Source organism: Electrophorus electricus, chromosome 13, assembly GCF_041902795.1.
Source record: "Electrophorus electricus isolate QZ-2024a chromosome 13, ASM4190279v1, whole genome shotgun sequence".
Taxonomy (NCBI): domain Eukaryota; kingdom Metazoa; phylum Chordata; class Actinopteri; order Gymnotiformes; family Gymnotidae; genus Electrophorus; species Electrophorus electricus.
In genome coordinates, this window is record NC_137509.1 from 16,140,757 (window position 1) to 16,155,085 (window position 14,329).

The window sequence follows — 14,329 nt, forward strand, 5'->3', positions numbered from 1 at the left end:
AATGGAAATCCATATCAGGATTTTCATCTGATCGATGGCCACTGAGCCGAAAGTTTTAATTTAGTCTTGAACTTTTTCAGGCAAACAGTGTTGTTAGATCGCTATCCGTGACATTATACCACCCCCACCTTCTCCTGAGCATACTCAGTGTCATTCCTAAATTCCTCTATATGCTGGCATAATAATTTCTATTTCATTCAAGAATTAAAATGCATACTTGAGAATTAATTGAAGAGAATATCTGGTCCTGTTCTTTATTGCAGGTCAACGTTAACAACCATTACTGAGGCATACTCCAGAGAATGTCTGAAAATCACACAAAGAACCCAAGTTTTTATACAGTTTTCAGCAGTGATTATATAATGTTTTATATACTAGTGTTCGAAATCTCCACCATTATATCCAAATCATACATTAGTCAATATATGCAAATGGTTATTAAATACCTATACCAGTTGAAGCTTGGTACCATCACAGACTTTTTTTTAATGACTTCATCTTATATCTGCAAGATAGAGTTATTTATCTGTACCATCCTGTACCTGGTGGAGAGATGATGTGTCTTACACAGGTCTGCAGTGGCTCTAGAGAGGCCCCTGCTCTGTACGCACTCTGTATCATTTTATATGGTTATGAAATCTCTATGATCCTTTATGTTTTATGTTATTAATATTTCTAATCCAATGTTTAAACCTCTTTTTCTTGTAAACACTATTATTATTACGTTACTTTGACCAAGACTCGGTTGGATAGTATTTGACCAATAAGGCTCAGGAAGTGAAGTCACAGCACATCTTTAATTAACCATCATGTGTATCCCACATAAGCTGTCATAAGTAGAAAAAAACCCTGAGAACGGAATACATTAATGCAATTACTGGGCATATGAATTCAGTCCTATCAATAAGCAAGGGATACATTAAAATGCTGTTGGCTGCTACATATGCAGGAGCCTAAATAAGCGCTCACTGTGTGTATGTGCATGTATGTCTACATGCCTGTGTGTCTGTGTTTGTATGTGAGTTATTTTTGCTTGGATCCCTCTTTTCCCTTTATTGTACCTAAAGGGCTTTTTTGCCACCAAAAACACACATTTATTTGATAACATTAGTCCTACACTGCTCAATGTTTGTGCCCCCAGTTTGAATACCCAATACTTTGGCTGGGTGTCCAGGGCCTCCTTATTCCAACCAGATGTGTTAGGGTAAGAAAGCCTACAGGGCTGTGGCTTGCACTGAGACTGGACCAGCACTGTGCCTTCAGGAGTAACTTCACCACAGGAGTCACCATAGGCAACACACTTCCACCAGTCCAAGATAAGCCGCAGGGCTGGCAGCAAGCCATGGTGATCACAGAGGCTCAAGAAGCCCCCCCCACCCCTTTCAGGAGGTGGTCTTTCAGAATGGATCACTCCCTCGACAGGAAGCCGGCTGGTGGAAGAGATGCATGGGTCCTTTATATGAGAAAAAAAAGGGCTTGAAGGAAATCCACTCTATTACAGTTCTTCTTACACACTGTTGTGCCCTATTGGCATGTGCATAACAGAATCTCAGGTGTCTTTTGTCTAAGCCGTCGGTACAGAATTCTAAATGCATTTTAGTGGAGCTGACTCTCGTTACAAACGCTGTAAACACTTTTTGCCAAACACTTCACAAATGCTTCTCAATTTGTCAGTACAATGTGAAGAATCATGTTTGTTTGTTTTTCATATGATAAGTATCTGGCATTTTGAAGTGAATGTTTCATTTTGAGGAGAGCATCGATGGGCTTTCATATGACTCACAGCTGGAGAATTTGCTAAATGCGATTATAGTTCAGAGAAACGTGTTTGAGAGATAATTTCATGAGAGGTGTTCAAGCAATGAAAAAATACTGAAAAAAATTAAAATCCCACAGTGAAGAATGAACTGATTAAACTGCTAATCTATTTTAGTAAAATAAATACTAAAATAAAAGTATAGATACAATACAGAATATGTTTCCTTAAACTTGAACATGAACATATTCCTACAACAGACATTTCAATTGATGTTAAATTATGGTGAAATGAGAGATGAGATGAAAGATATTTTTTCTGCCCAACCACCAAAACAAAATAAAATTAATAAATACATAAGAACAAATATATTAAAATGAAAGAATGAACAAATTAATGAAATAACCTTTATGTAGTCAGTTATTCAAATGAAAAATCAGAGTACTTGGAAGTTTTTGTTTCCACAGAGTAACAGGCCACCATGGAAGAGGCAGCCTAAACAAAAAGCCCTAACCATGTCCCGTGTATGAGACGAGCATTTGCAGGGCATTGACATGTCAAGTCATTCTGTTAGTTCATCTGACATGGGTAGATGTCACGAATCCATCAGACTTGACAAACACGATAGCACCAGCCTACAGAGCTTTTCCTCTTCCCTCTCCCGAGTCATACTTATTACCATTGCATGCCACAGAATGGCCTTCATCTTCGCTTCTTCCAAAAATATCCTCAGTCAGTGGTAGATGTAAGCCCCATCTAACATGGAATAATTTGGTACTGGCACAGTGCTGAATGGGTGGATTGTCAGATTTTTAAAATAAGGTGCTTTGGGAAAATTCCAAGGATGTCTTATGGTACCTGTCACATATGAAAAATAGACTAGAAATCCTGGTATCAGGTAGCAATGATGCAATGGCACATTGCTTAATTTGCATGTCAGTTTTTGAAACTTTAATGTTCAGTTTGAGCACCTTACAGGTTACAGACAAGTGGAGCAATTGATGGTAAGACAGTACCCCAGTTCCATAGAGATGTGATTAATGTGATCTATGGAGAAAGAAGTTACAGTGATGGGCCTACACTCTGAACTTTAGTCCTTCAGATGAAGTCAGCACTTGTTTGATTTGGACTCTACACTATAAGTAGTTATTTTCAGTCCAGTAGCAAAAATATCTAATAAATTCAGGAGGATATGTTCAGGAAGTGTATACTGTTGCAGTATTGCACTGGTATGCCTATCACGTTTCATAAAATAAATAAATGATTGTTTTTTATGGTCTCTTTACAGGTTCTGTACTTCTACCATGTCTACTCACAGCATACTCTCTGTGTGTCCTAGCAGAAAGCTAGTATAAAAGGAACAACCTTTAATTTTTTCCTGTTGTACTTGTTTTGGGGGTATATGTACTTAATGCTTGCTCTCGTGGCCTTTTGGTAAGTAGGAATGAACAAAGCTATATTCACACCTCTGTTGAGTGGCTGTGGGTGTGTTTCATAGACTAAATCAATAGCTTTCAGAGCAGTGTGGAGTGCAGGCAGTGGTCAATAGCTACCAGAGAAAAGATACGAATGTATTAGAAAAGCTGTAACAAAGGTGTGAATGCGGGACTGCGTTTATGCACATGCTTCCAGTGAAAGGACTGTTGTTAACCGTAGTCACCTCAGACCAAATTAGGGGCGTATTAGGTGGGTGGGTATTGCTGAAGGAGAGAGTGAGATCTTATTGACCTGCAGAGGAATTATATGGGCCCTGTGTGCATGTGTGCATGTGTTGTGGCGGTTCAGACTCCAAGCACTGGACTGACCTAATGGAAATGGAAAGATGCTTCTGGTCCATTTAGCCCGCGCTGGGAAGTGATTTAAGAGACAGCGACCCTGTTGCCTCAATCTTGACCCCTTCCACCAACCTCCCACGTAATTAGCTATGTTCGATGAATAGGATCATCATATAGCACTCATTTTTTCACTCTGTGCGTCATTTCACGCCAGAATGAGCTTCCCGGGACTAGGAAAATGACTCTCGCGCTCCCCTGAATCTTTAAAAAGATTCAACAGGACGCACACGACAATTTCGTGTCGTGAGATCTAGCTCTGCTAGAGAAAGCTCAGTAAACCCCCAGTGATTCTCGCGAACCCGAGAGCAGACGGTGACTGCGCTGGTTGCGCGCACCCCCGCCTCTATCTCGGTGACTCTTTCTCTCACCCTATCACACTTACTCTGGGGAGTTAGGCAGATTTGTGGCTCCGGTTTTTTTGTAAGACTTCAACGGCATCGGACAACGTGGGACTGAAACGGATCCAAAGCAAAAAGCATGATGAAGGTCAGTGAACCTGGCTCTCCAAACGGCTACTCTGATCTTTAAACCGTGCAGGTTACCGATATGTACAATATCGTTTTATGCTTTCCAGAATTCGTTTTCCCTAATTATGAAGTAGGATACAGTTTTGCGACGCTTCAAATAATCATATCACTAGAATGGATGCTACTAACAATTAAGTAGTGTCCAAACTCTTTCCCACTCTAGACATCGGCGAACCTCGTGAGTTTCAGGTGGACACTACTACTGAGCGCGTGTCTTGCGCTGACTGTCAGCGCGGACTGTGGCACGGATTGTGCGTACTGCTCCATCCACCTGAAGCTTCAGCAAACAGATATCAACTCTATAGTAAGTGTACTGCCACTGTGCACTTTGTTGCGTGCCACAGTATGCACACGGAATATGAATACTTGCCACGTTCTATCAAGTGTACTGATTCTTCTCAGTATTATTACCCCCTTATCTTGCCACCTGTAATGTTCATGTGATATAACGGAAACACATTATACAATAGTGTTATTATGAAATTAAATAAAACGCTTAAACTCCATTATATAATAAAGTGACTTGACTAATTTATATAATAAAGCGCTTAAAATCCTATAAAAAAACAAAACAAGTTTTGATGTAAATCTGCTGTTATACCAGTTCTTTTAAGCACATAACACCAGAGCTTTCATGCCTGATTCTGTCCGTAATTGTTCATGCTTTATTTTGAAAGTAAAATTAAACGTGTTATTATTATTATTATTATTATTATTGGTGTTGTTGTTTTAGTTGTTGTTATTGCTGTTCCTATATGTTTTATCATATAATTCAAAATTGTGTATTTTTTATAACAAAAGGCAATTTGGCAGCATGATTAATTATTTATACTTTCAAAGGCCTTTTTTAGTCAATAGATTTAATACTTTACAGTTGTATAAACTGATATTTTATTCATTCAGTGCCTGAAAATGGTGGCGATATATTGATTGGAGGCATTTTCTAACCATAGCATGCTCCCTGAATCCATTTATAGTGCATGATGATGTATTGATCAAAACTGCCCTAAAATCTTTTGGGGGTGGCTGGTGACTGAGTGTGGGTGGGTGTGTGGGTGTGGAGAGAGAGAGAGAGAGAGAGAGAGAGAGAGAGAGAGAGAGAGAGAGGGGGGGGTAGTTTTAAAATGAAAACTGAAAGATTATTGAAAACTATATGAAATGTTTTTAATTTTATATTTTATTTTCACAAAGAGAATACAATAGCACATTTCAGAAAAGTTTTAAATCTGATCAATTCATATGTTTATCCCATAAATATTTTTAATTCAGTTCTTTTTTATGGAGACAAAATGACTCCACAGTGACAGTAAAACCAGAACATAGTAAGGTTGTGGGGACATTTTCCTTGAGGATATTTTTATATACACAAATTTCAGTAAAAAAAAATTGTATATATAAAAACCTATTTTATATAAAAGAATAATTTTAAAACAGACAAAGGGCTTTATTTTGATTATAATATGATTTAAAATTTGTAATAGAAAATACAGTAGACAACACTTTGATAGAGAGGTCATTAAAAGGCCCTTCCTGTTCAAGATATTCTGAACATTTGATTCACACTGCATCTGTATTCATATGGGCACCAGTGAGCTTATCACTGCTTCACTCATGCATTTACACTGCTCTGGAATGAAAGGAAAAGAAGTGGTGTCATATGTCCCCTTTTAAGTTAGTAAAAATTGGACAGAGGGATTATAGTTTCACCCACCAGCTCTACTCTGATGTGTCTAATTAAGGTGGAGTCTCTAACTGTATTTGCATTCATGCGTGTTTATGAGACCAAAGTTTGCAGATGGTATGTTTGTGTTGCTCATACACTGCGCTGGTATGTTTTGGCAGGCATGTGTATTGCAGTGCAAGGGGCATCTTAATGGCGGCGGCTCGTGGGGTTTGTGTCAAGGTCTCCTGCAGACCAGTGTAAGCACACCTGAGGCAGAACAGGTCTCCAGAGAAAGCACGCCCAACCCCCAACACCATGAGGAAAAAAAGTATGGTGGCTTCATGAGGAGATATGGTGGCTTCATGAAGCGCTACGGAGGCTTCATGAAGCGATATGGAGGCTTCATGAAGAAGACTGCGGAGCTATATGGACCGGAGCCAGATGACATTGACCGCAGCAGAGAAATCCTGTCCAAGAGCGATGTAGAGATGCTGGCCAATCAGGTTGAAGATGATGGTGAGAGAGAAGAGGCTGCTCTGAGGAACAGTATTAATGTTAAAGGTGGTTCTGTAGGGTTAGAAGGTGTGGCTAAGCGCTACGGTGGCTTTATGAGGAGGGGTTATGCCTCTGAGGGTGGGGCTAGGTCACTAGAGAAACGCTACGGTGGGTTCATGAGGCGAGTGGGCAGGCCAGAGTGGGAGGAGAGCAAACGCTATGGGGGCTTCCTCCAACGATCTCCACAAGAGGAGGAGGAAGAGGAGTCTTCGGAGATGGAGAAGAGATATGGAGGTTTCATGGGATATTGAGCTGCTCGTGGACTGTGGTTAGCCATCAGCTATTATGTTCTATTCCACTGTATCTCCTTACTCTTAGAGGCTTTCTATGTGATCACAGTAGAAAAAAAAATGCTTAGAATAGGAACATGCTAACACCATGTTTATAATTTGATCATAATGTTTTTGTAGTGCTAAATATATATTCAAAATGTGAACAGTATGCTCTCATAGACTGGTTATGGTTGTACCATGGTTTATGGTAATTAATGTTCATTTTTGACAGATGCAAGCCTACACAGCAGAACGAGCAGATATGAAAAAATAATAAGAACTTTCATCACTATATCTGATGTACCTGTTTCTTCATCAGTCCCTCATCCCTCTTTTCTAGACTTTTTATCAGATCTAGTTAAGAGAATTATCCTGCGAATTAATGAAGTGCAGCAACTGACTAAAAAGCATAAAGCACAGCAAAGTGAACTCCCCTCCTCACAAATGTCCTTCTATCGGTCTGTTGTTCTGGTGTCAGTCTGAATTTGACATATGCTGAATAAAACTGAATAATCTTGAATAAAACTGCTCAAAACTGCAACAGAATGTTTCTGTCTTGAATAAAGAGGCCTGTGCCAATCTCCTGTTAGAGAGATACATCCTGTCACTCTGAGTGGCATTTCAGTCTATTGTTACTCTGCAATAGTGGCCTTACTACATCATGTCAAGATGATATGTTTTGTTATAAAATCTAGCCTAATCACTCGATCAATATCTTGAGAAGATGAGTGAAAAGCTTTCATTTTAATGACTACAGCCAGGCTGGTGGAATATAGTATGGTAGCCAGACAATTCCTGAAACATTTTACAATGATTGTGACAAAATCATAAATCCAGGAAGCACACTTACTCAGTATTGCATTTATATCACACTCATATACAATCATACAATCTAGGACCTTTTAAACAGGGTCAGCGAATGCCACAAACTGGGTACATTATTTGAAATGCTGATGTCATAGGCTACTCAGAACATGACCTCAGAACTTTTTTTAAGAGCACCTTTCAATAGGAAGCTGGAAACTTGCATCGCATTCACTTGTATCTCTAGACATGTTTTCTTTATTAAAAAAAAAGAAAATTGGCTTTATTTTGTATCTGTACCTCTTGACTACATCTACACTTAAAACATATTATAAATAAACAAAGATGCTTGAAGTCGTGTGACATTGTGATTACAATTTTCAAAAAGGACAATTAACCACTATAACCGCTTTTTAAATAGAATTAATCTCTCATCAAGTCTGTGTTTGAACCGCTACTGAATACTAAGTTTCTGAATACAAAAGCAACCTTAAACTTGTGCTATTCATTCCTAAATATGTCATGATAAATTATTATAATAATGTCTGAGTTGAAAACAATTAACCTATCCTTAAAACAATACTGCATTTTGCCTAAAGAATCCATATACCCTTAAATTACACAGCAAGGTGTGGTGACAATGTCAAACGTTAATTCTCCAGTTGGATTATTCACTAAATAATCTGGTATCAAGTCATCCGCTTCTGAGTACCAGATCAGGTAGGGACAGAAATACACACACACACACACACACACACACACACACACAACACATTCACATTAAATGTAAAATATTTCCACATATAGTCTAACATATATGGTAGATTGGTTTGTACCTCCATGTTGTTGAACAAGACCAAAGTTTATGTTTACATAGGTTACCTACTAGTCCGGTCAAGCGAGTGAACTGCCTATAGCAAATAAACCACACAGCGCTTCCAAATTCCTAAAAATTCTGAATAATGTAATTTATTCTACAGTCTACCAAATTGGTTAGTTGTATCACTACATCACGCCAATAAACATCACAGGACACAGAAAACGGGAATTTTTAATAAGCTTTGCGATAATTGCTCAAATGCCTCGCGGCCTACAAACAGTTAAAAACAGACCGCGCCTTCCACATCCTGCACCGTTACAGTGGCAGCTGGTGAAACATTGACCTTTGGCTTGGAGTAAAACACGAAACATAACTGTGCAAAGGTCGACTGTATGCCGTTTGTTTAAAACCGGAATAAACGGAACATTGTAACACAATTCTAGCCTATTTGAGGTAAGTGCGCCGACTCTTGAGCCGCACGCTATGTCATGTTACATGTAGTGGACGTTTCCTGCGGAAGTCATTGTAAAACATGAAACCATATCTGTTTTATTTGGGGTTGTTGGGTTGTTGATCACGACGCTGTAAACTTACTTCCCCACTTGTGTGCAGGCCCTGTTCGCTACCGCCATGAATTTCTTTCTAGAGACGTTGAGGATGTTCGTGTTCTCGGTGATCTGTTACTTGGAGGCGTTCTTTCGGATATTTATTCCTGCGCGGAGGAAAAGCGTGGCCGGGGAGATCGTCCTGGTGACCGGGGCAGGAAGTGGCATTGGCCGTCTGGTTGCTTTAGAGTTCGCGCGTCTGGGCGCGCGGCTTGTCGTGTGGGACGTCAACGAGGAGGGCAACAAAGAGACTGCGCGCATGATCCAAAAAACCCACGGCTCTCGCGCTCACGCGTACACCTGTGACTGCAGTAAACGAGACCAGGTGTATAGACTAGCGGACCAGGTAGGGATGCACACACACGTAGCATTTGATTCGTTATATTGGACTTGCGGTTTTAATATTGATTGCCTATTTTTTACGCACACTGTCCTTGAGTCGTAGAAATGCGTGTTTATATTAAATTATTATTACTGTGTTCATATTTACATAACGGTCAAAACAGCAGTTTTTATATGCAACGTGGAGAGGCGAGGCAGAGGCGTGCCGTGGTTCACACAAAACATACGTTTAGTAGCACAATGACGAAGAACGACACTACGCTAACAGACTAAACACAAGAAATAGCAAAACACAGTAGATTTGCACAAGCACAGTCCTTCATAGAGAAGGAGTCAAATATCGACAAGATGATAACCAAACAAGACCTTAAATATACATACTAACAAGGACGATAATGAAGGTCAGATGTGACACATGACCTATTAACAAGGGCGTGATGACGGGGTCCAGGGGGGAGGGGGGCGTGTTAGGACAGTAAACACTTACCAGCACGTCATCCATTATAAGTGTTTTTAGTGGCACTAAAACAACAGCATTCTCCAAACACTATTTAACTTTGTGGCAAATCTAGTAAAGCTCTTTCAGTATTAGTGAAAACACCAATCAAATGTGCATTGTCTACTTCGAGAAAGCGAACATGGACCCAATTTATATTTCCCTTATAGGTCAAACGGGAGGTTGGTGACGTCACTATCCTGGTAAACAATGCTGGAATTGTCACGGGGAAGAATTTCCTGCAGTGCCCAGACTCGCTCTTAGAGAAGACAATGGAGGTCAACAGCATGGCCCACTTCTGGGTTAGTTAACCTGACTTGCCCTCTCTCACTAACTAACTAACTAACTAACTATCTGTCTGTCTATCTGTCTATCTCACATTAATACACTCATGCACACACACACACACACACACACACACACACACACACACACACACACACACACACACACAAATAAATATGTACATACAGGTGCATTTTCTCTTCCTTTCTAGATGTACAAGGCATTTCTCCCAGCCATGATTGCTGGAAACCATGGCCATCTGGTCAGCATTGCTAGTGCTGCTGGACTTTTCGGAGTCAATGGACTGGCAGGTATACACACAAAACACTATTTGTGTAACTGGAACACTAACCTTTCCACACAATACATTTGGAAATGATCCAGTTTTACACGAGTTTGTGTGTGTGTGTGTGTGTGTGTGTTTGACAGATTACTGTGCAAGTAAATTTGCCGCAGTTGGCTTTGCAGAGTCCATGGGTCTGGAGCTGCTGGCTGCACGCTGTTTTGGAGTGAAGACCACCATAGTCTGCCCTTTCTTCATCAAAACCGGCATGTTCGAAGGCGCATATACAAAGTAGGGTATGGTGGCAACGCATAGTAAACACTCAGTGTGAGCATATCAGTATTCTTGGCTAGATTACTGAAAGTACTTTTTAGGTTTAAACAGATGAAGCTTTAAATATTTAAAGTGCTGTACAGTTTGCTGAGGGTTATTTCCAGCCACTCGTTTGTTTCAAGTGTCTTAGAGAAGAGAGAGAGAGAGAGAGAGAGAGAGAGAGAGAGAGAGATATGGAGGTAGGCTCACACGTCTGTAGTCTCCCTAGCCCAGAGCCATGCATCAGGTGTCAGGTTAAATTTAAATGATCAGTGTGTGTCTGTCAGGATGTTTCTGAACGGAGTGTCTGCTATGGTAGTGGAGGTGTGTGTGGGTGGCCCCGTGAGACAGATTTTTGTTGACTCTGCCTGTTTAATTTAATTAGCACGTGTCAAACTGAGCTGAAGTTTGTTTTGGGTTTTTTTGCCAAGATAGATGGTCATTATTTAAATAGATAAATATTGTTTTAGTGAGCAGTCATAAAGTACCTCTGAGTAGACACGCTCATTCTGAGTCAGAGTTTACACAGCACAATCATCCTGGTAAGACACTGGTAAGAGATGTCGAGATCACATGTTTTCTTGTAAAATTCACAATGAGTACTCAGAGCTTAATAGATTAATAGAGGATCCTTTATTACTAAGGATTCTTAGTAATAAACAGCTGAACCTCCTTATTCACCAAGTCATTATGCATCTTTTACTGGTCATAGGCATGTATGCCTTATCTACCTTCATGGAGATCAGGCCTGTCAAGGGTCAGTAAAATGTGACACAGTGAGTTTGTCCTTCATATGTGTTTGTAAACTGGTGAGAGATGTGCATCTAACATGTGTATGCAGGTGGCCCAGACTCATGCCTCTTCTGGAACCGGAGTATGTGTGTAGAAGGATCGTAGATGCCGTTCGAAGAGATCAAGTCTACCTGTGTCTCCCTCGCTTCATCTATATTGTCATGCTCATGAAGAAGTAAGACCTGCTTCACTTGTCCCTCCTGCGGAGGAGCATAACAACACTGCAGCACTGCACATGAACCCAGTAACAGCACGCCATTGTAAGTGTCATGGACGACACTGTAAACCTACCTGATAAACCTATAAACCTACCTGATCTTTATTCACTTGTGTAAAATCACAAATACACTAGTACTGCAGCACTACAGGTCCACCTGTTGCCATGCACAGCACCTGTTGCCAGGCACACCTGTTAACCGATGGTGGCCGGGTATTATTTGGGCAACAGACTACTTTCGGCACAGCAGTAGCGCCACAGGGCAGCGGCATGAGCTGGCTCGGGTGTAGCAGACGCAGCAGTGCTGCTTGGCATACTTGCATGCACCAGCGTCACTGCACGGTTGAGAGTCACCCAAAAATATCCAGGGAACAACAGTCTTGTGGTCAGAAACCAAGACCGTAGGAACATATTGGAAAATGGGGGGGCAGGGCATGCCTTAATGCTAGGGATATCAGGGGCTAGCTACCACTGAAAGAAAAACACGGGTTTGGTCCATGTGGGTTGGTCAGTATGGATTTGGTCCATTTGGGTTAGTCCATGTGCTTGTCAGTCAAAAGGCCACTTATTGTCAAAGAAGGTGGTTCTTGGCTGAACTGAGTGACAAATACAAGACTCTTTAGAAAACCACTTCTGGTTTGCAGAACAGTAAAGATACGTTAGCAAGCCACTACAGCCTTGGATCATCTTATTTGGGAGTCTGTCTGCAGTATCACCACCATTACTCCTACCTTCAGTGGCTTAGCTGAGCAGCTGGAGCCTGCTTCACTCCACCCACCCTCTTCATCTGTTATCTGTTTGGTCAAGAAGAAAATAATGGTTTCTGTGGAAAGTAATGCCAAATTATACATATATTTTTCTATCGCAAATCGTATTAGGACAGTTAATTAAACAGATTATACAGTGGACCAGATCAAAACACAGAAAGGCTGTTCATTTTCAGAGTAACTCACGCATGGCGTCTTTTTAAAGGAAGATTATATCACTTCATGCGTCTGTGTGCTTTGGGATGTTGCTGTTATGGAGAGGCGTTTGTGGGGTGGGGTGGGGTGGTGTGTGTGTGTGTGTGTGTGTGTGTGTGTGTGTGTGTGTGTGTGTGTGTGTGTGTGTGTGTGTGTGTGTGTGTGTGTGTGTGTGTGTGTGTGTATAAAATTTGTTTTGTGTGTTTAATGAATGCGTATTTTATTTGTGGGCATGTGTATTTGCTCTCTCTGTTGCTAATGTTCATGGCTCTTTCAGCTCTAGGGTAACAACACCAACAATTAAGCATTTTAATGGTGAAATTGTGAAGTTTAATTGATATTATAATAGCATCTGCTGGTAAGAGTACAATGTTATAATGGGTAACCACTAAGCGACCTGAACGATCTGGAGCAAGAGATTTGCTGCACTGTACTCTGTGTGTGAATCAGTGTTCGATCATGCTAGTTATTTTATCTGCTTATATGTTGCTGAGTGTAAAGGTATAGTACTCAATTATGGGATTTCTAGTTCTTTACTATTTTTGCTATCACTATCAGTATTGTGTCTAATTGTCCCTTGGTGTTTGTACCCTTCTTCATTATATAAATACCGTTATATAAATAAGCCTTTTAATGTAGTTTTTCTTGCTGTCCTGATGCATGATATGGATTTTTATTTTCCACACACATTTCCCCGAAATCAACTTGGTGGATGTCTGCGTCTGCAGACTGGCTGAAAGATAGCACTTTATCCTATTTCAGTTGACTAGTGTGTTTCTGTATTTCTTGTGAGTGAAACTGATTGCTGAATTAATGGCGCATTCTTTTTGTTGTTGCTGTTTACCCATCTGTCAGTTACTGGTGATATACTATCATTTTGAATATATTGTTTTTGTATGAGTAATGACATTACTTTTCCTTGCTCTCTCTCTCGCTCCTTCTCTCTGTCTCTCTCTCAGTGTTTTGCCCACTAAAGTGGGTATGCTGGTTGCTAAGTATATGGGATCGCTTGACTTCATGGCTACGTTTAAAGGGCGCCAAATGAAGAGTGACTGATACCGAAGAGAACACACATCTGACTTTAAAACTTGGGGATGGCATGCAGTGGCCCAGGGCCATATAGCAGAAGCCAGTGGAGCAAAGCTACTGCTGTAACCACCATTTGGCCATGGGGAGGGGGGTGGTTTAGTACTTTTACACACATGCATGTCATTAGCACTTAGGCATTGTTATGTAGATTTCAATTAGAATTTGATTCATTTGATCTCTAACTGTTAATGTAGTAATTCCCTTCATAGTCAAGATTATTGATAAAGTAAGTTTTTGGAAAATGCTCATTTTCATAGTAATACCCTTTTATAATGTACATCTTATGAAGAACTAATGCAGTTTATATGAATGTACCTAGACTAAGTAAAATTCCTCTGACTATAAAACTCAATACAGCTTCTGAGACTTCTGATAATGTTGGACCAATGGATTGAGTTGTTGACGTGACATCATAGAACATGATTTTTCAAAGATGTATGGAGTCTCTGTTTATAGATTTACAAATTTGCATCTATTGTACATCTTTGTACACCTATTTTGCACAAACAGAACCATAATGTTGCTCTCTTTAGAGAAATGTGTGTAATTCTTTAGTCAGCTCTCCTAGTCATTCCCCAGTTTTTTCAGTGATTTATTTACTCCACTAAGCAAATCAACTGTTTCACAGTACAGTAGTCACTCATGCTGAAGATGGATTACAAGTCTTTAAAGAATACTTACTTGATACAGCTAAATACAGAGCTAACAACACCA

At 40.2% G+C, this 14,329-nt stretch overlaps 2 protein-coding genes across 2 annotated transcripts; both read left to right on the forward strand.

Moving 5' to 3' along the window:
* Positions 1–3,827: 3,827 nt before the first annotated feature.
* On the forward strand, positions 3,828–7,147 carry penkb (proenkephalin b). The gene is made up of 3 exons (XM_027013142.3): positions 3,828–4,077; positions 4,282–4,422; positions 5,961–7,147. Exons 1-3 carry the CDS (start codon positions 4,069–4,071, stop codon positions 6,585–6,587), a joined length of 777 nt encoding a protein of 258 aa, XP_026868943.2. The 5' UTR covers positions 3,828–4,068; the 3' UTR covers positions 6,588–7,147.
* A 1,715-nt stretch (positions 7,148–8,862) lies between these two features.
* sdr16c5b (short chain dehydrogenase/reductase family 16C, member 5b) lies at positions 8,863–14,051 on the forward strand. The gene is made up of 6 exons (XM_027013141.3): positions 8,863–9,183; positions 9,846–9,977; positions 10,172–10,271; positions 10,390–10,534; positions 11,397–11,522; positions 13,486–14,051. Exons 1-6 carry the CDS (start codon positions 8,863–8,865, stop codon positions 13,580–13,582), a joined length of 921 nt encoding a protein of 306 aa, XP_026868942.2. The 3' UTR covers positions 13,583–14,051.
* The last annotated feature ends 278 nt before the right edge of the window (positions 14,052–14,329 follow it).